The sequence below is a fragment of the Lycorma delicatula genome, chromosome 3 (assembly GCF_047948215.1).
Source record: "Lycorma delicatula isolate Av1 chromosome 3, ASM4794821v1, whole genome shotgun sequence".
In the NCBI taxonomy this organism is placed as follows: Eukaryota; Metazoa; Arthropoda; class Insecta; order Hemiptera; family Fulgoridae; genus Lycorma; species Lycorma delicatula.
In genome coordinates, this window is record NC_134457.1 from 48,733,128 (window position 1) to 48,757,348 (window position 24,221).

The following is a 24,221-nucleotide window of genomic DNA, read 5'->3' on the forward strand; positions in this document are numbered from 1 at the left end:
GTAATAGGCCTGTTTTTTACCTTTTAATTCTTATGTACTAGTAGTACTTAAAAATTGGACTGTTACAAAGTGTCCTTCATTAAAAAAATGGCTGTCAAATTTTAAGATTTTGAAAATGTCTCGTTTTTCAGGCTCAAACATTACATGTGGGACAGGTGGCAAAAATCTGAAATGTTTATAGCATTAGTAGTTTTTATGTACTTTACAAACAATAAAATTTATTTTGTTACTCAAAGGGATTGATGAGTAATGAAGGCAATAAAACCCCTAAAAACCTGTTCTTTCTAAATGTAAACATCGTATCAAAAAATACTGGTTATGTATTTTTTTCAGATTATAAAAATTACAACTACTCATTAGAAAGAATAAATTGATAATAATAGTCAATTACAGAATGATAAACAATTCAAATACATTAACAAGTTGTTCTATATACCTTTACCTTATTTTACTCCTTCTAACAGAAATTATAAACAAATCTTGCAATTTTCGATAACAAACTTAACTAATAAGTTACTGCTCCTGCCATTTTTACTCTTTTAAAGTACAAAAAAACTACTTTGTAAACATTTCAGATTTTTACTACCTGTCCCAAATCTTACAATTTGGTGGCCATTTTTTTAAATGAAGTACTATTTTGCACCCAAAATTTGAAAAAAAAAACTATTTGTAAATATAACTTCAGTAAACATTACAAGATTTGGTTATGTAACAGTGAATTTTGAGTACACTAAGATGAAGTTTCATCTTTACTCTTTCCAAAAATCCCTTTTTGACCTTCTGTATGATGTAATATACGAATGTTAGAGCTCATGGATTTGTGATATAAAATAAACTTTTTTTTTAAATATAAAAAAATATTTTTTGTACACAAGATGTGTAGTTATATACCAAATATCATCAAAATCAAAAATAGTGATACACTGAACATTTGTTGAATTAAAATAGAATTCCCTTATTGATAATGCTGTAAAAGATGAAAAACTAGATAGATTTTGTAAGGTGAGACAGACCTTTTGCTAAAAAAAAAAAATAAAGGATGCGTCTCCAAGACTTCTGTCCACTTACAGGAATTGTAATGAAATATGCTAGCTGCAAATCGCGTGACAATCAGGAGTAATAAGATTCCAAATCTGAAAACCTTTGCTTCAGTGTTTAAGAATATCCTGTGAACAGCAGTATGTAATTTGTAACCATTCTAAATTTTGTTTGTTACGAACAATATATATTATGTCATAAAGAAAAAAGTTTCAATATTTTCAAAAGTAGTTAATATTCATTTGGCTTAGCTGATATTAAAAACAGAAAATAGGCAATAGTATTATATTATTTTAATAGTTAAATAAACGTAAATAGTTTGATAAGAAATTGTATTACATAACTTTGTTTTTTGATGTCTGAGATGGTCTGGATAGCCAGACGGTGATGTCATCGTGGACTGGTGTGAGCATATACATTCTCAGAAAAAAGTGTGTAAGTGCATAAAATACGAACGGCCATCTGGCGGGGGAAGCCAGACTGACATTCTTTGTTTCAGGGCTAGTGTGAATTTAGCAGTCATGGAGTGGAGACATGTGTTAAGTTAGATCGCACGGAAGTGATTGTGATGATCTTTGTTCAATATGACAGGACAGTGAGACTGGGTAAATAGGTGTATTCGATGCGAGGTTAATTATTTTATTCTTTAAATATGACAGACGAGTAGTGTGGAAATGTGTTTTCTATGACTCCATATACATGATTCAAAATCTATGAATCCATATAATTTTGATATGCTTAATATGTTCAATTAATGTTAAAAAATTATTTTTTGTATGTTTTTTTTTTTTATTTTTAATAATATACATGTAATCAGACTACATAGCCCTAGTACATTTTTTCGTTGTTTCCCCCTTAAATTTGAATTGTTTTGTGATTGAGCTTTTATTTTATATTGATTCTACAATGAGCTTTTCAAATTAAATTTTTGTTTAATTTGGAAGTAAGCTCGCAAATTTGGCAAGTTGAATGTAGCTTAGAATTCATTATCAGATGGATTTCAAATTTCACTAGTTTTTTTATGTACGAGATGCTGACTATTTCATGAAGACCATTGTTCACAGTTAGAAGGGCAGTGTTTTTGATGGCTTCATTAGTAGCCAACCCCTTTGAGTAACAAAATAAATTTTAAACATTTCAGATTTTTGCCACTTGTCCCACATGTGATCTTCGAGCCTCAAAGATTAGACATTTTCAAAATCTTACAATCTGGTGGCCATTTTTTTTTCATAAGTACTACTAGTACCTAAGAGTTAAACAGTAAAAACAGGTCTCTTCCCTGAACCCTTCATTATTTCCTTTGGGCCCAATATTTGAAAAAAAAAATTGTAAACATTAAGTTCAGTAAACATTACAAGATTTTATTATGTAAAAAAATGAATTTTGAGTAGACTAAGATGAAGTTCCATCTTTGCTCTTTCCAAAAAGCCCTTTTTGACCTTTGTATGATGTAAAATAAAAATTCTACAAACTCTTGGAAAAAGTGATGAAAATGGTTTTTACCTGTTGAAAGAAAATTTCTCGAGAAATTTTTTAAAAAAATATAACATTTTTTTTTGGCAACTACAAGGTGGATAGTTATTTTATACCAAATATGAAAATCAAAAATAGTAATGAAATAAAATTTTAGAAAATTTGTTGAATTAAAATGGAATACCTCAGATGATTTTTCAACAGATTCTGAATCTGGCAGTGATGGCCACAGAACATTTATTTAAGTAGAAAAATTATTTATATACTAGTAAAAATATTTATTCCCTTTTTAGTAAATGTAAAGTAAGCTAATTTAAATTTAAAATAATCTTAATCATTCAAAAAATAATATTATTAAAGGAAACTTGTATGTAATTGCCTATACGTTCAGTAAGCAGATCAATAAAACAGATAGCAGATAGTAGTAGTACTAAGTAGATAGTAACAGTTAGTAGCACAGTTTCCATTTATTTTGGTAGGATGAGTATCACTACTTATCGAGATGTTAGGTTATCACACCTCCTACTGCTCTTTCTTGCACATTTCCTTACACACACTTATAACTCCAATAAATAAATGTAATTAAAAAAATATACGTAAATAATTAAATATCCCATAAACTTTTAATTTATTTAAAAAAACAAAAAGTACTTTGGTCATTAACCCTCAAAAATTGTTGCACCCGTCGATTTAAATTAGTCATAGATTCAAATTTTTCCGTCATTACAGAGATGCTTCAGTACACATTCTATTTTGCATAATATGCTAGAATACAATTAGAACAGGAATTATGAAAAGACTAACAGTTCTTTTGCAACAGAGGAATTTCCATTATGAAGAGCTCCAGATAAAGTTTACTCTGAATACAACTATAATAATATTAGAGAATTTGATGATACTTTTTCATACATGAAAAACAACTATTATTTCTTATTTTTTCCAAACTGAGTTATTCAGACATTTTACATTAAGACATAATTTTAAAATCACACACTGCCAAACCAAAATATACCCAAATAAAACTACATTTTTTAGGCACAATGAGTATTTTTTACTCCATAAAATATGTTACGGTATATTAAGTTGTAAATCTTTTTATTTTAATGTATGGTTTTTTTATTACAATTATAAATTTTCTTTTATTAAAGCTTCTTGAATTTTCTTATTAACAAAAAATTAAAATTAGGCCTAGGTAATTATTGAAGTAGATAAAGATACGGTACTTCTAATAAAGCAAACCTAGGTACATCCTTTTTTGTCAAATTGAAAAGGTGCAACAAACTAATAAATACAAAAATTTCTTTATCTTCAGATGTAATTATAAAATTTCTGGGTTATCTATATATGAACCAATAATCATATAGTGTTATAAGGACATTAATCTCCTATACTCTAAAAAATGTTATTTAAATATCAACATAATTATAACTTAGATATATATATATATATCTAAATAATTAATAAGTAGTCTTCCTTTTTGCAACTTGAAAATGTAATCTTCAGGAAGAATACTTGAAAATTGCTAACGTAAAAAAAATTACATACTTTGCTCACAAAAATATAAAAAATTAAAATTAAGTAGAGATATGTAGACTATAATTCAAAAACTTGTAGGATGTTAAAACTGGTAATAAACTGTACACTGATACAACAAAGCATTTGGAACTTTCTGGCCCCCTACCAAAATTGCAGTTAACAGAACTACTTGTGCAATATAGCACGTATAAGAAAAGCAGAAACCAACCTAGTCACAGGTATGCATACAAGTGCATCTGAACAATAATGTGAAATCACAAAAATTACTATAATACTGGAAAGAACAGCACTTCTTTCTTTTAAGTGATAAGTTATTCTGTGATTGCACAGTGAAATGTTCAGCAAAGGAGACAATAATCATTATTTATAATATTTAATAATGTCTATACATTATATGTAGTTAATACAAAACATAAGCATTTTTTATGAAATTATTTGTGAATTCAAGGAAAATTACAAAAAAATCAATTTAAAAAAACTATAATCTTACAAAATTGAACATAAGAAAATGAATATAACTAGTAATAATAGTCAATAGATAATCTTATTTTCTTAAAGAATTACTACTGAACTGGACTTAAAAATTGTAAAAGAAAATATTAAATTGATCATTAATGGTAAAACTGTGTAAGAGTTAAGTACAATTAACAACTTTAAATAAATAACAAATATCTAGTTGAATTTTGAAAATATAAATATAAAGCTCTTAGATGGTTATCACAATTAAATTAAGATACTTTCAAAATATCACACTTCCCAAAAATATGTAAAATAGCTTAATTTTTATGTAGATTTCACAATTTCATACACAAAATTAATAAAACACAGAATTTTGATATTACAGTTTGATTTTAACACCACAGTAAAGAAAAGAAAATACAATTTCATAATCTACTTATAATTAACTGATTATTAAAAAAAACTGACTTCCATCATCCACTTAGGTTTTTATTCATCAAAACACATTGAATATAAAATGAAACATTACCTCGGGTAATACCAACATGATTAATTTAAGAAAAAAATTGGGTAAGATGAGCTAATTTTTCAGTCATCCGTAGAGATCAAAACAAACAAAAAACTGAAAGACATAATAAATAACCAAATACACATTTCTTTCATTTGAAATTATGTTAGAACTAATCACAAATGCTTTTATTTCTTTTCTTAAAACTAATTAACAACAGACAAAAATTATAAACAAAGAACATCTTGTGCAGTAGTAACAAATATAATAAAAATAAAAATAAAAAATAATCTAAATATTTCTATCCTCTAAAAATACCTAACAGAAGAATAAAAAAAATTGTAAAATAATAAACCATTGAACACAGGATTAATTATGGTTAACCGTAAATAAACAAATATATTTTGTTAAATTACATTCAAAATATATTAACTGAATATATTATTTAATAACATACATATACCATTCAGGCAAAGTAGAAGCTCAACAAAATATATACAAAAATGATAAAAAATTATGTTAATTTAGATCACATATAACACAGCATCATTTCCATTTATATTTGTGAGAATATATGACTTCAGATTTAAAACGTTTTATTTTTTCTTATTTAATCTTTATATGTTTAACCAAAATAATCTTGGTTACTCATTTTCAATAGCGATTTCAAAATTTAACAAAATAACCAAGAAATTAAACAAATATATTAAATTTCTGGGTATGTGAACTTCATTGTACATTTCAATTAAAATATAAGAAAAACTAATATAACATTTTAGAGAAACAGAAAAAAAATTAAAACTTTTTAACTCACTTATTTTTTACATTATATTCCAATACTTAAATTTATTATTCTTGAATAGTCTTTATTTTCTTAATATTATCAGTTAAAAAATACAAATTACGTCACAAAAAAAATTTGTTGTTCTTATAATTGAAAAAATATTTAACCCTAAAAAATAAAAGAAAATTAAACTATTTATGATAAACTTCATTAACCTAATTATTTTACCACAAAATAACTAATGGAATGGTAAAAAATATAGTTTCATATTCATAGGAAACAAATCATTATCAATGATTAAAAAATTATTCAAATATTCATGGCAATAAAAAACAAAGTGGAGCAGTAATAAAACCACTTTGAAAGCGTTCTTGAATTTTATCAACAATATAGTAAGTAAGTAGCTTATGATCAACGTAACAGTAACATAATAATGTACTTCCTAGCTGTTAAAAATTAAAGTACTTATATTTAAATTACAAAAAATATAATAAGTTCTCCAATTCTGTATTAGGAGTTCTGTGAATATTTTGCCCAACCAAAAACGCTAACTTGTGAGCATACTGGCATGGAGCTGGTACTCTTACAGTTCCTGACCAATTGTAATACATATGAGTCATTTTATAGGAAAGACGCTGCATTTTGTCAGGTGTTAATCCAGAAGTATCATAAACAACATTATAGCCTGTAGGACTAACAGAACCTTGTCGCACTGACTGTGAAACGAGAAAAAAGTCGTACCTAAAAATAAAAAAAGACATTTTTAATGTAGGAATTATTTTATTTAATAACCAACACATAGCACATGTCTCACCATTCATTCAATTACAAAAAATGCACACTACTTTAATCACAACATTAAACACATTATATGTAGCACTTGTAAGACACACCATCCTCACCACACCATAATCACCAATATAAATTATTCTTTTTAACAGGGTGATTGTAATTGCTTCATTACTTGCAGGCCTAAAGTTTGTTTACTCTTTATAAAATAAATGATCTTTCAACTATTAAAATTTTACAGATATATAAGATTGAAATTGCATCACAGATAGATAAAGTTCAAACTTTGTTATCTTAATTTGATAAATATCTTCAATTTAAATTGTTAACTTTGTTATAGTAAAATAAAATCTCCAATTTCAATCTCCCTTTGGTAGCAGTAAAATATATTACTAAACTAGTAAAAAAAATTAATTGCCAGGGAGAAAATTATTTATCACACAACCAACAAAGTTGGAAACCTAATGGATTTAATAGACAACTTACAATAGAGGACTATCATAAAGTTGAGACATTCATATAAACCACCTTGGACCCCAACCCTAACAACTCAATTATTCTCCCTTCTAAAAAATTTAAGTATACTATATTAAAAATGCATTCTAGCTTCAGAGGAAATAAAAATACTACAAATGAAAAAGAAAAATTGAAATGCTGATATATAAATTTCTTGAACATGATTCTGCTGGTATATAAAATAATTAAAAGTAATCAATAAATAATTTAAAATCATATTTTTTAACATATTCTTTCTTTTTCTGTTTAGCCTCCAGAACTGCCATAAAGTATTACTTCAGAGGATGATATATATGAATGTAAATGAAGGATTAGTCTTGTACAGTCTCAGGTTAACCATTGCTGAGATGTGCAATTAATTGAAACCCAACCACCAAAGAACACCGGTATCCACGATGTAGTATATATATATATATATATCTTCCAAAAAAAACCCTATATCAAAGATGTCTTACATGCCTTTTAACAATCCTAATGCAAATGCTCCTGACACAAACACAACTAATGAAAATATCCACAAAATAGATGGCACACGATCCAATAGTTGTTGAATCCTATTAAAGAAGTTGCTGAAGTTTTTACAGGTTGTGTGAAACAATTTTATTGATATTTTGGTTATGAAATGAGTAGCAGCAAAATCTTATCCAAAATTGTTGTATTTTAAATAAAATTAACATTGTTCACGACTGTTAGCTGACATCACCTGACAGTAGAATATTATAAAAATTACTAAAAGGATATTTTCTTTTAAAAAATTATGCAATTAAAAAATATTGGTTGTTCAAGAATTACACAAAGTTATACTTAAACATGTCATAAAAGATGATGAAACATGAGTGAGTGGACCGTTGTTATTGAAACGGTCCAACTTCCCAATGGTAACTACTGAAGAATGACTGAAAAAGCACACAAAGTTCAATCAAATAAGGTTCTCCATTGTCCATTATGAATTCTTATCACAATGTTGTACAAGCAACAGATAGTAATAAAAAGATCGTTAAATTCGATAAATGGCAACAGTGTGTAAACTATTTAATATAATAAACTAAAATTATCTGACATTCAAGTTGATACTCCTGGTATAGAAACTAAAAACTGTTACAAAACAATATACATTAATTATAACATCTTTTGATTTAAAAATGTTGGCTCCACTTGAAGTGTCTACCATAAAACAGTGGTGAAAAGATTTTTTTTTCTGAAGGTGTAAAACCTGTTCTGGATATTAAAAAATAATGTAAAAATTGTAATAAATGTTGGAATTTTTATACGGGGCTTGAACTCGGCTCCAACTGACATTGTAAAACCTATTAATGATCTATAAAGGCATACATAAAAATTTGAGAAACTGCAGAAATTTATAGTGCAAGTTTTGGAATTATCCATTCCAATAACCTGAATTAACAAAAAATGTTTTTTTTTTTTATGGTGGGTGGGTTCCAAAAACATCCAAATTCACACTTACACTTAACATAAATGGTTTTTATAATGAAACAGAACAGTGAGTTATTACTGCAACTTGCTAGTAAATAAAGGAAATTCTGTTTTCTTTCATACAATGTAATTAATTGTTCTGGATGATAATGCCCAGCCTCAAAATGCATGGGAAGCTATTCAAAAGTTAGTATTTTGTTTGTGTTCATGTACATTAAAACAGGTAAAAATTCAATTTTCTAAGTATGAAAAATGAAATAGACAGAAATTTCTTTAAATTATAACAACACGACTCTTTGCAAAAGAATTTAATCACAAGATCTCACTTTTTAATGCACTTTCATCATCTTTGACCAGTTTACCTTTTCAGAATTTTGTAATAGAATTAAAAACACAATGGCTACAAACAATAGACTACAGAACAGCACTAAGTTTATTTAGGTACAATTTGATATATATATACACACACACACAATGAAATTTTTTTTATTATTCATTGAAATAGAAATGTATTATTTACAACACATAATTATTGTACCTCCTAGTTATTTCTATTACCTATCCATGTAAATTTTTATCATAATAAATTTTGTCACTATGTATTGTAAACACTGCACATACGTGGCTTAAAATAAATGAAATAAGCTACTATTATCAAGCAGTATTATTTTGTTTCATGATAATGCTTGCCTATAATTCTAACCAAGACAATAAAAGTTTGGCCAAGGAAGTAGGCAAAACATTTGGTACAGTCCTGATCTGACCCAGTGTTTTTAATTTTGTTGCTGTCAAATCAAGATTTCCTTCATCACAAATCTAAATTTTTCAAAATAAAAAACAGTATAAAATGAAATTAATTAATATTTTCTATACCTGCAATTAAGTCACATGAACTAATTAATTTCTTGTACAACTGGATGAAAAAGTGGAATACTAGTTGCTTACAAATTAAATATGTTACAAAAAGTTCTGATGTTAGATTTTGTGGAAATGAATCTCAGGACGTTTTGTACGGCAATAAGCACTTTGAGTTATAATATTATGCAAAAGGAATGTATTCGTAAACATTTATTTTTTAAAAGGTTTTTGAAAACTGACTGAAATATTTTTTTGTCCAAAATATATTTATTTAATACAATAAATTCTCTAGAGGATACAAAATAATGCCTTTAACAAAAATATAAAATCTTAAACCCTAAGCCACAGACCAACATAATTCTTACAAGTACAATTATGTGCATTTTAACAATGAAAACTTTCAAACAAGGATCAAATTTCATTTTAATAATAAAATCAGAGAAATTACAAATTATTTATTTCTTTATAATTAACTTTATAGTAATTAATTAAAAACCTTACTTAGTTTATAAAAAACTAAGTCAGCAGCAAGTTATTATTCCATAGTAAATACAAAAATGAGTAATTATTTTTTTAAATATAAAATACTAATAAAATGTTACATATTTTCAGTCAAGGTAAAAAATATTACTATATTACTTCTTTAATTTTCAATAATTTCGAAAAGGTTTGACAATTTTTTTAAAGAGCTTTGTTTAATCTTTTACGCCATTGTGGTAGGTAATTAATTTATTAAAATTAACTTTACTGAATATCTTAGAAAAATATGAAATGATATACAGTTCAATGACCGTAGCATCTGATACTTTCAGCCCAGGTTTATCTAATTCAAGTGAATTAATAATCTTAATCCTGATCAAAAATAATGTTTATAAAAAAATTAACCATAAAACAATTAGCTTAATACCAAAGACAAATATAAAAAAACGTTTTGTTCATTAATCTTACAAAATCAGAAGGTTTTTTTTAGCATCATTTAATTATGGAGTCAACTCAGATGACTTTTTACTAAATCTTTTTTTCATAACCCAGCAATAAATTATGAGAACTTTCTTCTTTTGGCCAATTTGCATTTTCATTTGTAGAAGTGAACAAGATAAAAGCAAAATTATGTTTGAAACTTAGTGGTCAGTCTTAAACTCACCAGAAGCAGTTGATTTGCCTTATGCTTAAATAAGACTTACAACACATATTAGTTTTAAATTATATTGGTGATAAGAGATACTGACTTTACAACCTATATTTAAAATTTAAGAATTGCATTGTTCTTTTTCTCAAATGTTTTCATCCCTTGCTCTCTTTGGCAGCAACATGAGAGAATATTCATGGTCCATCAGATTTCTTACAGCAGACATCACAAATGCAAAAAACTTGTATACCATAAAAATAAAAATACAAGCCTTTGTACCCAATTTGAAAATAAGAAAGAAAACTTTTTTCAACAGAAAAAAAAAGAAGTGAATTGATATAGTAGGTTTTTACAACAGAATCCTAAGTAATTTTTAGGAAAAATTAACAAAGGTTTTTATTTTGCACTGACATTTGTTTCTAAATCTAGAGAATTTATTTTGGAAGCGATGAAAAAATCAAAAGATGTAGCAGAAGATTTCTATAATAAAGAATACAAAAACTAAAAGGTCTGTGGTATACACGTTCAAATTTGAAAGGTGTAAAACTAAAAGGTCTGTGGTACACACGTTCAAATTTGAAAGGTGTCTATGAGTAAGGTTTTATTCTGTACTTCCCTCACAATATTATTAATTAAGTAGAATCACTTAAAAAATATACTTATATACTTACTTTTCAGGATGGGTGATACAGTCATCTACAACAGTGCCAGCAGGAGGATTGTTCCTTCCAAAAAACAGTCTTGTATTCAGTCTTTTGGTAACTATAATAAATGCTAACTTCGCTTCTTCACCTTTATATAACTCTTTTACAGCACTCTGTGGAAATAAATTCACATTTTCTTAAATAAAATCACTCAATTACTAATTTCTGTAACTGTAGCTCATATTACATAAAATAGAATCATCTTTAAAATTATGACAACAGAGACATACTGCTCAAAATAATTTCTGGTTTCTTTGTGCAATTCTTTTCAGTACAGGTGTTTTGCCACATAGTACTGTGGATAGATTATAGGAATAAGTTTAATACTTTAAAAAGATAAAATGTTAATATGCTAATTAACTGTATGATCCTTTAGGCGAACATGATAATTTAAACTTAATTTTCAGTATATTTACAGGTTTTCTTCAAATAAATGTGGATGTCATCTTCTGCAGGTCAAAGGAGACTTGTGGAATGAGGTCGAATTTTGGGCAACTCAAGCTTATAGAGTACTACATGTCTGGAGTGATCAACAAAAAATGGTATTTAGCCCTGAGAAAACCACCATGATGCTGCTGAAGAGCTGTTTGGCCACTACTCAGCGAGTCTGTGTTTCGATGAACAGCAATTTTATTTGTTATATCTCATTGCAGTGGTATTTGGGTGTAGTAGTTGATGAGAATTTCAGATTCAAAGAGTACTTTCAGAGCGTTCCTAAGAAGGTGTGTGAAGCCTTCTTCAGCATTCATAGGGCAGTCAAACCCAATTGGATTCTAAATTTTAAAACAATGGAAATTTTGTATGCAAGGTTTAATTATGCTTTACACAACATCTGTTTGGGAAAACAGAATGAGGTATAACAAGCTACAGTGATATTTAGTTGAGGCCTCAGCAGATGCTGAGGTAACAGTGTAGTGAGGCCTCAGCAGACGCTAAGGCCTCACTACACTGTTACTTATTGTAAAGGAGGGCTGCTATAGGACTATTTCATGTGAGGCAGTTCTAGTTATGGTGGGTGTCAAACAGAAGTGCTTGCATTGGAAAATCAGTTATGTCACTTTGTATAGTCAGGTGAACTGACTGTGCAGCATATTCAAGAAATAGAGGAGGTATTTGCAGTGCAGGTAGGAGGAGATGGCAGATGAGCAATATACGCACAGTCTTGTTCCAGATGTAAGGGCTTTGAGTTACATCATGGATCTTGCCGAACCGGCATGTGATTTAATTCCTTTCAGGGAATGGTACATTTTGGGAAGGTTGACTCTGGCTCAGTTTGGTTTGATTGAGTCGAGTCAGTGTCTTCAATGCTTAGTATCGGATGATGCATATCATGCCCTGTACATCTGTTAAAAATATGAAGTGTCTTCAATGCTTAGTATCGGACGATGCATATCATGCCCTGTACATCTGTTAAAAATATGAATTTCGGCGTGCAGAGGGTCAGGGAGCTTGAGAATATTGGTTCGAGTCTAGATCTGCAGGCTAACTGGAAAGTTATAAGTAAGTTAGAGGTATTGAAAGAATCTTAAGGTTTTTGGTGCTCCAAAGGACTGCAGAGAGGAGGGTGATTAGTGTAGAACAGTATCGTGGGTGTCTAGGGACCTGTTTCGGTGCTTTTGGCAACTGTGCCCAGTAGTTGATTGGTGTGTTCGTGGGTTGATTGATAATTTTGGTTGCTTTAGTGTGGAAGATCAAAATTGTGATATTGAGGGTACAATTTTTAAGAGTATGAGATTAATATTTTGTTATAGCTCAATTTGTAAATTTTTATTGGTTCAGTTTTTTGATTGAGTTTAAGCTAGTTTAAAAAATATATTTTGTCAGTTGATGGGTCTTAACATGATGGAAATGTCATTCAAGCATTCAAGGCATTTGCATCAATGCAATCCTACTAGAGGCTGCACTGATGACTGAAATATGAAATCAGGTATTGAGACCTTCGGTAAAGTCAATCAAGGCTAGGAACAGATAGAGTGGTGTGGGGACTGGGATTGTCACAAGCGGATAACTTCCCTATGGGGTTAGGAAGCAACACAAGACCTAGGAAGGACTTAAGTCCTTCTGTTAAGTCTAATCAAAGTCGTTGCTCTGACTTGAGTCTGCTTTGGTCTTTATTTAAACCAGTGGTTGAATATGTACATTCTGATGATGTTGAATTAATACATTACTAGGCTTTAACAGCATCTGCATTAAAAAGTAAAGCACTCATCATTTGTCTTTTTTTGCAGAGCTTCTTCTTGGTATATGTTGTTTGATTTAGACATGCATCTGCCTCATAAATCGATTGAGTTTTTGTTCTACAAGTCACATGGTGAAGAAGTGACAATGACTGCTAATGTAAGTAACCTGTAACAAGGAAGGGTTCACCGAGGTAAGGCTCACCTTATTCCTGCTTGCAGCTTTGCCCAACAAAGTAGTAGATATCAGCAAGTAAATAAATGATTAGCTTAGCTTATGTTACTTACTTAGGGAAACATTGGCGAAGATGTTGGTTGTAGAGACTGAAGAGTCTAAGAAAAAACCCAGGCAGGTTAGAAATGAAGAGGACATCGGGGAGGATGTTTTAGTCTCCTCTGATGACGAAGGCCAAGCTAATCAGCCAAGCAGATCCAACCAGGGACTGAAAAGTAGTCCGATTAGTGATTTCATTAAGGCTGGTGGCAGGACTGGTAGTGGTGTCCCTCTAGTAGCACAATTTGAAAAACAATGTGAGCAGTTGCTGGGATTTCTTGAAAGCCCTTAAAGGACCTCTGCAGCACGTAGACAAGTAATCCTGAAGCTTAATGAGTTTAGGGAAATGCTCTCTTTTGGGGAATAGATTTGAAGCACTTGCAAAGCAGGTAATTGTCGAAGACACAGTTTCCATTCTGGTAACAGGGCCTGTGTCTATTAGGACAGAGCACAAACACTATGCTGAGATGCATAAAAGCAAGTGAGGCCCAACTTAGCCTGCAAGCAGTCAGAAGTCATATTCCTAAAAAGGAAGGAAAGCTCCACAGAAACAATTAGGAAATTAGAGGAATCTTGAATATTAGCAACATAACGACAGTAAGAAAGGTCTGGTTGTCATAGCGGATGACAACTGTACAGATTTTTAGTGAGGAGGGTCACTAGAGTGAAGAGTATTTAAAAAGTCTCAGGCTCCTAATTGTGTAAAAGGCAGAAAGTTTCGCAAGGATTGCAAGAAATCTGTGAATAGTAGAGATTGTAGTTGTTATTCCAGATCTGTTGAGATTTATTTTAATTTGTTGCATTTTAAATTTGGATATATAAATCAATTCTCAAGCTGCTGCTTACATTATTGCTCAGATCGAGTAAGGTGAAATTGTTGAAAGGAGGTCCCTCGATATAAATTTTTCTGCAATATCCATATACGGTTCAGAGCAATCTGTCAGGTTTTGCTGGTTGGCAAAAATTTTATACTGGAAGTTAACAGTATGTCCACAGTTCTGTGTAGAAGGACATTGGACTGTGTATCTTTTTGAGGGAAGATTCTGATACTCATTATGTGGCTGTTAAACTTTTTATTAACGGTCTTGATTTCTATGTTGTTGGTTCATATTTTCAATATAGAGATCCCACTGAGGAAATTTAGGCGGGAAAGAATTCATGATCTTGTTGGTAACTGTCCTATAGTGCTAGGTGCTAATGTAAACAGTTACTTCTTTGGAGTCCCAGATGATAGTGGTGAATAAGTTGAATGCTTTGTTGTGTGGCATGGATTAGAGGATTTTAATGTTTTCAGTGAGTTACCAACATATGCTGGAATGGTAAACAGGATACAGTTTGCTGGAATGAATATTGATATTACTGTTGGTAGAAATATTCCTGATAGGATTAATGATTGGTGTCTGTTGATTGTTCTCAGTGATCATCAATTAATTAGAGATCATCTTAATATTAATGAGATACTTATAGAGATGTCAATGTCCCCATTCAGCAGGTGGGTGCGCTTTTTGCACAGGAAGGCGGAGTAGCCTAAACTTGTTAAAATTCTCTACGCTAGACTACATGTCTTATACTGAAGTCTGGAAGATATTCAATTGAAAGACAGAGGCAGAAGTACATCAGGTAATTTTCAGTTCTGGTAGGATTAAAGCTCCAGGTTTAGATAGAATCTCAGTGGAGCTCCTTGTCCATTTCGTCAGAATTTGTGTTGGCACTCTTAACTAGAGTGCCATAGCTTCTAATAATAATAAGCTACTTGGTGGCTACTTCCGTTTGCTGGAAAAAAGGTGTTCCAAAATTGTTGTTTAAAGGTGGTGACAAGAACCCCACTGTGATCTCCTCTTATAGGCATTTAACACTCCTGCCAGCTATTGGAAAGATTGTTGAAAAGGTATTGTATCATCATATTACTGATGGATTGGATTCAGAAAGTTATTGGTTGATAATCAATATTGGTTTTTACCTACACAAGGGCATGGAAAATGTTATTTTTAAAGTTATGAACACTGTTTTGTCTAATGAGTCTGAGTATGTCTTAAGGTATCTTTTCAGACATATCAGGGGCTTTTAATAATTTATGGTGGCCCTCTGCCCTTTTTCAACTGCAGAAGTGTGATTGTGTGCAGAATGAGCTGAATGTGTTATATAGCTATTTCAACAATCAAGAAGTTGTTCTTAGAGATGGAATCTCAGAAATAATGCTCTACAGGTTGTCCAATGGGTAGTGTTTTAGGACACCTGCAGTAGGGTGCTGAATTTGATTTTTTGATGCAATTGAGGTGAGCCAATAGATGCTGTATCATATATGCAGATGATGAACGTTTGCTAGTTAAAGGAGATTCAAGGAATGAGATCGAATTCAGGGAGCCAAGGCTTGCAAGGTACTCCAGTTGCAGAGTTTGCAACATAAGATGGTGTTTAACCTAGAGAAAACAACAATGATGTTGCTCAAGGAAAGACTAGCTGCTAAGCAACGATCTTAAGTATCAATGACAGGTCACTGAATTAGGTATGTCCCGCTGCAGAAGTATTTAGGTGTTATCCTTCATGACAATCTTTGATTCAAGGAGCACTTTCAATATGCTGCCGAAAATGTTTGTTCATGGAGCAGTTCACTCGGGCTTAATTTCAGAACCATACATTTCCTGTATAAGGGTGAATAGAAAGCTACAATGCTATATGCTGCAGGCTCATCGGATGTCGGATCAGGATGTCCAGGCTCATTGAATGAGGTGCAAATGTTACAGGAATATTTTGTTGAGAACGAAGCATCTCCTGTTGTTATTTGTGGTTAGTGTCTCTCGACAAGCAGTCCTTGTTATTTCTGGAATTAAGCACATCGACATCCTTATGAATGAGTGCCAATTAAATTATGATGCTAAGAAGCTACGAAGGAAACCTATCTCTGGGCACATAAAAGAAATATGACAAAGGTTTCCATTTATGGCAGTCAGGTGGACTGAATCGCCCAACAGCCGTTACACACATGACATTTTTCCTGATGTGAGGAGTACATAGGTAGTTAAGTGGATTTCTCCCAATCGGCATACTACACAGATTCTTTCTGTATATGGTCCTTTTCAAGACAGGTTAGCTTGATTTGGTTTGATTAATTCAAGCTTCTATCCAGAGTGTAGGACGACCATTGATTAAGTGTGCCATGTGTTGTTTATATGTCTGCACCAGGTACGAAGCTGAACATACAAAGTAGTTAAGAGAGCTTGCACAATTCTGGTTTTGAGCTGAAGGTTAATTCAAAAACCGAAGATATTTGCTGGCTTCCTGAGATTCCTAGCTCTGCGGAGGATGATTGTGGGGATCTGATGCTGTTATGGACATATAGAATAGCAACCTGGGAGGCTAGGGACCCGTCTGGGTGTTTACTTCAATCAATTTCCAGTTACCTGAGGTAGTCGCTGTTAAGATGGGTATAGATGACTTAACACCCGAAAACAGATTAGAGCAGAGAGAGATAGAGTATGTTTATTAAATTAGATTAGGGTTATTAAATTTATGAATCTGTTTCATGACTTTTAAGTAAATTAAGAGGAATTTGAGTAAATTGAATTGTAGGACCAAATTGTTGTTGTTGCAATCAACACTTGTTTTGTTGGTATGATGATAGTATTTTTGGTGTTTAAAGATTCAATCACGTTCAGTGTTAGAGGAAGACGCAGGAATTGCGCTTCCGCGAATCGGTTAATTTGATAGATGAGGATTCTAAGTCATGGTAGGTGGTCGTGGTTTGAAGAGGCCATATGAAGGTGATAGTAGGTTGTGTAATACATTGATAGAACTGTTTGCCGAGGAATTTTCATCGGTGGCATCCTGAAAGAGGCTAAACTGATGACTATTGTTATTAAGTTTAGAGGGTCAAAAAGACAACCTCCGGTAAAACCCATTAGGACTAGGAATGGAGGGGGTGGTGTGGCGACCAGGATTGTCACATGGCAGGTGTCTTTTCCTACAGGTGGTCAGGATGAAACACAAGAAAAAAGCAGAAAAGAACAAACCAAATGTCATCAGGAACAAATCAGTGTTGAATCAGAATGCTTATTGTGTTAAATTAGTTCACAAGCATATCTTTTAATAACAAGAATTTTTACAAGCTATGTAACAATCAATGACTAGTTATAAGGGAAATAACTCCAATTTGATTTCTGCATAAGAAATTTTAACCATCATATAAATAGTAATAAAAATGACAACAAATACTCTTCTATGAAATTTCTTCTTTCAAATTATTTCTATGGCACAAACTTGCAGGATCTTATCACTATTTACCATTTTCATAAAAATCTTTTTACCTTTTTTCCCTTATGATTAATTCACCATATACACTGGAATATGAAATGGAAATTTTGTAGTGTATGAAAAATGCCATGCCTGACTGGGGTTCAAACCAGGAACCTCCAAATGAAAGCTGAGAAATGCTACCACTCCATCACAAAGATAACCATTATAATAAAACAATACACCCTAATAATAACAATATAAAAGAATAACTATGCAAAAACTTACTGTTACTGCTTGTATCTCCTGCTTCATAACTGTATGAAGTTGACCTTCACCTACACCATCACGGTAAATAATAATCTTTGATGGTAAAGATGAATTAACTTGTGAAAACTTATGAATAGCCTCTATAACATAATAAGATAAAATTCTTTAGTTGCAGGTAAATCTTTTATTAATAACCAAGACCAAATTGAAATATAATGATTGAATATTGATGGAGTATAAAACATCATGACATCATAACATGATGTTATACAGATGGAGTATAAATATATTCTAGTAATTAATGCGAAATAATGCTGTTTTAATTTTTTTGACTTTTCAGTTAAATTTAATATATTTTTTCAGAATTGAGTACTATTGAAGTTGTTTCTTTTGTTATTAGTAATTTTAAAAAGTTATTTTATATACAAGGGTAGGGTGGAAAGTTCTGGGCCTGGATAATAAAACAACATTTTTCTGAGTACATTTTGATTTACTTTTCAACACAATAACCATTATACACTTAGCCCAGTGTTCCACTGGAGCGCTTACACTGGTTCAGTACGTTGATTTTAACACGTTCTGCTTAACACGTTCGCTGCAGTACGGCATGCATATTGTACTATAATAGGAAGTTGCTCTGTGCTTGTTGTTTGTGTTATTCCAGTAAAGCGCTCAACGATAAGTTATTTAACTTAACTCTTATGCTGTACGGGCCTCATTGTTGTACTTTCCAAAAAGCAGCTGCCATAACTATGTTAAAGGATAAAGTCGTTATTGAATTTTTTTTGAAGCAAGTTGACCTTTTCAACCCACTGTTTTTGAGTGCTGTTTGTCTGAGGAGTGTAGTGATGATAAACCCAAGTCTCATTAACTATCACAAATCAGTGTAAAAATCCCTCTGAATTGTGCCGAAAAAGATGAAGACAATCGCTTGACAATTACTTTTTCTATCATTTCTGGCATAGTCTCTTCAGAAAGGCATCCAACTAAGAGGTTCAGGCTAGTACATGTTCAACCCACTTTAAACTTTACAATCCAGTGGGTAACTGTTGTATTTAATGGAGAAGTCACCCAATGTTGCATCAAGCTCCTTCAACTTCCTTTCCACTTAGCCTTTTCAGAAAAATATTTCATAACTACATGAATTTCCAGTTTTTCTACTTTCCAAAAAATTCCCTATTCTCCTCTTTGGAGGACTGTAATTACTATACTAAATGATTCAGCAACTTGAAACTTTTAAACTAATGAAGAATGGAAGCATGTGACTGTCAAAACTTAGAGTTTGCAAAAATTTAATCAAGTTTAAAAAAATATTTCATGTCAAATATCACATAAACCTTGGGCAAGCATCAAAGAACTCTGAATTGAATTAACGAGTTAATAAATGAAATGGAATTGGAATATAGAAAAATAAAATTAACAGAAATAAACATATGGCTGGCAGATATACTTACTTCCTATGTTTAATGCCAGATCATTAAAGACTTCTTCACCTGATGAATGATGTGTTACTGTACTGAAGTACCTGGATAGCGGTTTATTTAAAGATGCTACCATAGCACCAAATGACTTAGCCTTGCTTTGCGAATCGTGACATACATCATAACCGACAACCATCAAACCCTTTAAACCACATAAAATAATAACTTCAATTCAAGAATTATTATTTTTAATATGTTACATAGAAATGTAATACATCCTTTAAACGATTTAAAATTTACTGATAGACAAATGTGAATTTAATTTACAAAGACAAGTAAAAAAGTAAAGTGAAATTCAAAAAATCAGTATATTTATTTGTACTTACATAAATGATGCATGCATTATTTTTCAACATAACCTCCTAATCCCCTCCTACTTCTATGCACTCAGTCCATCTTTTAATGAGTTTTCCTTCCTGGAAGAAAGTTCGATCTGGTGTGCAGAAAATTTTTCACAGCTTTTATGGCCTCTTTATCAGCTTGATGTTTCCCTGGCAACTCTTCTTTTAATGGGCTAAAAAGTTGAAAATCAGTTGGAGTTAAGTCTGAACTGTATGAAGGGTGGTTAGCAGCTTGAATCAGAGATCTTGAAGGCAAATGATTGTTTTTTGACCAAATGAGGTCAAGCATTATCCTTTAGAAAAGTACCATGTCATTTGAATTTTTTCTTCAGTAAACGCAGTAGTTCACAATAGTTGTTACTATTTACCGATTGATCTTTCTGTGTGAAGGAAACCAAAAGTAAACCTTCCACATTCCAGAATATAGTCATTATCACCTTTCCTGCAGAAAAAATCTGAGTTTTGAACTTTTTTGCTAAGGGAGATGAAGGATGTTTCCATACCAATCTTTGTCACTTACTCTCGGGTTCAAGGTGATGGACCCGTCTCATCAACAGTTATTATTCGCTTAAGAAATGAGTCTTCCTTCATCTTTGTAACGTTTCAAAAGCTTCTGGGAAATTTTCAAATGATTCTCTTTGTGGATGCTTGTCAATTTATGTGGAACCCGGCGAGCATCGATTTTTTGAAAGTTTAAATAATCATGGACGATTGAAAATGTTGAGCCATGGCTTATATTCAACCCACTTGCAGTGTCATTAACTGTATGTAATTCATCAATTACAGAGAATCATTTGTTTAACCACTTCAATATTTTCGTTAATCTCTGAAGTGAAAGGCCTACCTTGCCACAAAAAAATCCTATAATTTTTAAAGTGATCAATCCATTCGTAGATCTTACTTCCATTCACAACACAACTCTCTCCATATTGCTGCTGCATCTGACGAATAATCCTGCACATTTCACCAATTTTGAACTAAGGAAACTTATCACACTTGCATTTCTTTCTTTGTGCAATCAGACAAAGGAGCACTCATTTTAAACACAATCACAAATAACTAACAATGAAATAATACTTTCAATGAACAGCTGATAGAGATTATGAGTTATAGCAGAACAATCATTGCAGCCATTTACATATGACTGGGAGGGAAATCAAAATTTTCCTTTACTTTCTGATTTAGCCTCGTATTTTTAATGCAGAAAATAAATGTAAGTTGGAACTTCTTCTTTACACTCACTTCAATTTTGTAATTTTCCCATCAAAAATGTTTGATGTAATTGGATACATAATTTTACTAAAAAAGTTATTAACTGTGCTGTAATCAGTAATTAATAAAAATCATCCATTAACATACCAAAAGAGGAAAAGATTATATATATAAACTTATCTAACTATACAATACTCTTCATTTGAATCCATGTTCATTTCAAAACCAACAAATTTTATATCTGATTATGAATACTTAGGTTCTAAGAACTTATTACCTGAATTGCTGAGTTTGTATTATGCTTGCTATTTTGGTGTTGATCGATGATTATTATTATTATTGATTAATGGGAGATATGTGCTACAATGCTAATTACATTATCGGTTTACTTTGTGAACTTGTTACTAGTTAAAATTTTTAAAATCGGTTTACTTTGTGAACTTGTTACTAGTTAAAATTTTTAATCATTTAAACGAGAAAGAATCTAATTTAATTATTTAACATAACATAAAACTATGACTAATACTATGACTATTGTACTCTCAATGAAGCAGCATGAACGAATTCTAACAATTGTATATTTAAGTACACACAAATGTCTGGTTTGTTTCATTTTATTTATTTAGTCGAGTCATAATCTTAGTGAAACAAAATTTCAATAAATTGTGAGGGAAGAACAAGTTGTTACACTGCTTTGTAACTGTTAAACCATGGAAAGTTTCTGCTTTGTATGAATGTGGTTAACACAAAAGATACACTTTTAATTTAAAAAAAAGCTTACAAAAAAAATTGTATAATCTATTTAAGATTACTAAAAGGCACATTTTAAGGACTTGTTATTTTGGTGTCCCTTCCTAAACTTTGGTGTGCACCAAAACATCACACTGATTCCTATTTTTGTCTAATCAATGTATCAGGAATTTCTTTAAAATCTATACTTAATTCAGCACACAGCACTGTACCTCTCATTATCAGTGATGAGACCTGTCTATCACAGCAAAGCTAGCATTTTCCCACAATTTAAGAAAACTTTGCAATAGAAAATAATGACAAATTGGAGACTTCACAAAACAGTCTGACAAGTCACATCTTATCACAAGGATTGCAGGGATTAAACAAAAATGAATCTGAGCTTTTAGAATCAAGATTACTGGTTTGAATTTATGAGGATTATTTAAATACAAACCAGAATTTTGCCATGTGGACTTAGAAAGAGCAGTGATGTGGTGGGGTGCTGCCAGTAGTTAGCTGGAAATACAGGTGATTCAAGAGGATAGGGCAATACTTTGACAACTCATTCTAGAGGCTAAAAATAAGAAAAAAGTTTGAATAAACATAGGTCCGAAAACGCTTCGTCAGCGAGTTATACAGGGTGAAAGATTTCGCCTGAGTTTCAGTTCCTCCGGATAAATTAAGGCTTTCTGAAATTCTGGGAAGGTCAATTAAGGGGCAAATTCAATTGTTACTTATGGTTTTTAAGCTGGGAAATCGAAGAAAATAGGTCCCAGAACTGTATCTCTCTTAATTTCAAAGATATCCCATGTGAAACACCAAAAATAGGGTAAAAAAACACATTTTTTTTACGTTTGACATATAATAACGTTGTTAAATTGGCAATAAATCATACATTTTTTAAACATAAATTGTAGAGAATTTAGTTATAAGAAGATTGATGTAAATAATGTCAACAGAATACAAGTAAAATTTTAAACATGTCGACTCTTATTAACAACAAAACCGACAAAAACTCAAAAGAAAATGTTACAAAAAAACAAAACAGATGTGTCTAGTAGGTACAATAATTTTAGACCTATGGAAAACAAGTTGGCAACACCGAGTTTTTTATCACAATTTGTTTAAATACTACTCATTGTCAGTTAATTGTGGTAATATGTTAAATAACCTTTCGCTGATCAATCAGTGAGGAATTACGAGGAATTCTTATCATAAAAATTTCCGAAAACTGTTAAGAAGTATAATTTTGTATTCATTTTACAGTGCATAAAAATCAAGTCTGTTAAAAAAGATGAAATTCTGTTTAGTTTTGTTTTGAAAAATGCCACGTATCTTCACTAATGCCAAATATGCAGTCATGATTTTCATCTTGGATTTTGCAATGGAAGTGCTGCGGTAGCGGTTATGGAATATCGACATAGGTATCCTGGTCGTGTTGTACCAAATTGTAAATATTTATTAGAATTTTTACTAATCTTTGTGAGAATGGTACACTTCCCAGCGCTCATATTTCATCTGAACGACAAGCAAATCATGCTGATGAAGGTGAAAACATTATGTAGATGGTTCAACGTAGTCCGGCAACAAGCACACGATTAATTGCAACACGGCTCAATATTTCACAAAGTAGAGTATGGACATTAAATAATAATGGATTGCAATATTTTCATATTCAGAAGGTGCAACATCTCCAGCCTGGTGACTACGCCGGCCAGCTGCAGTTTTGTGAATGGGTTAATAGGAATCAACATTTAATTCCATTTATACTATTTTCGGATGAAGCTACTTTCACTCGTAACGGAATAAACAACACACGGAATGCGCATCGGTGATCTGAAGAAAACCCACATGCTACAGTGGAAAAAAATTTCCAGCAACAATTTTCAGTGAATGTTTGGTGTGGTATCGTAGATTACCAATTAATTGGTCCTTTCATACTACAAAATCGTGTCACAGGGAGAAATTATCTGGAATTTTTACGTAATGAATTTATTATATTGCTGGAAAATATCCTCTTAGCAAAATGAATTGAAATGTATTACCAACTTGATGGAGCTCCACACATTTCACTAATGAAGTAAGGCAATGTCTTGATGAAAAGTTTGCTGGTAAATGGATAGGATGTAGAGGGCAGGTTAATTGGCCACCGAGATCCCCAGACCTTACTCTGTTGGATTATTGTTTGTGGGGATGGTTGAAAAATGAGTTTTACAAGCAAAAAGTAGACACATGCGATAAACTGATTGCTCGCATTCTTGACGCTGCAGCTATAA

The 24,221-nt window shown here is 31.3% G+C and overlaps 1 protein-coding gene across 5 annotated transcripts in view; it reads right to left on the minus strand.

Moving 5' to 3' along the window:
- Positions 1–4,511: 4,511 nt before the first annotated feature.
- LOC142321570 (piwi-like protein Siwi) overlaps positions 4,512–24,221 on the minus strand; it is a 118,734-nt gene continuing 99,024 nt past the window's right edge. For all 5 annotated transcript variants that reach the window (XM_075359771.1, XM_075359766.1, XM_075359770.1 and 2 more), the window contains exons 14-17: positions 19,634–19,802; positions 18,198–18,319; positions 11,196–11,341; positions 4,512–6,539 (exon numbers count right to left, since the gene is read on the minus strand). In XM_075359771.1, the coding sequence (XP_075215886.1) occupies positions 6,275–6,539; positions 11,196–11,341; positions 18,198–18,319; positions 19,634–19,802 (702 nt within the window). In that variant the 3' untranslated portion in view covers positions 4,512–6,274. The remainder of the gene's footprint in view (positions 6,540–11,195; positions 11,342–18,197; positions 18,320–19,633; positions 19,803–24,221) is intronic.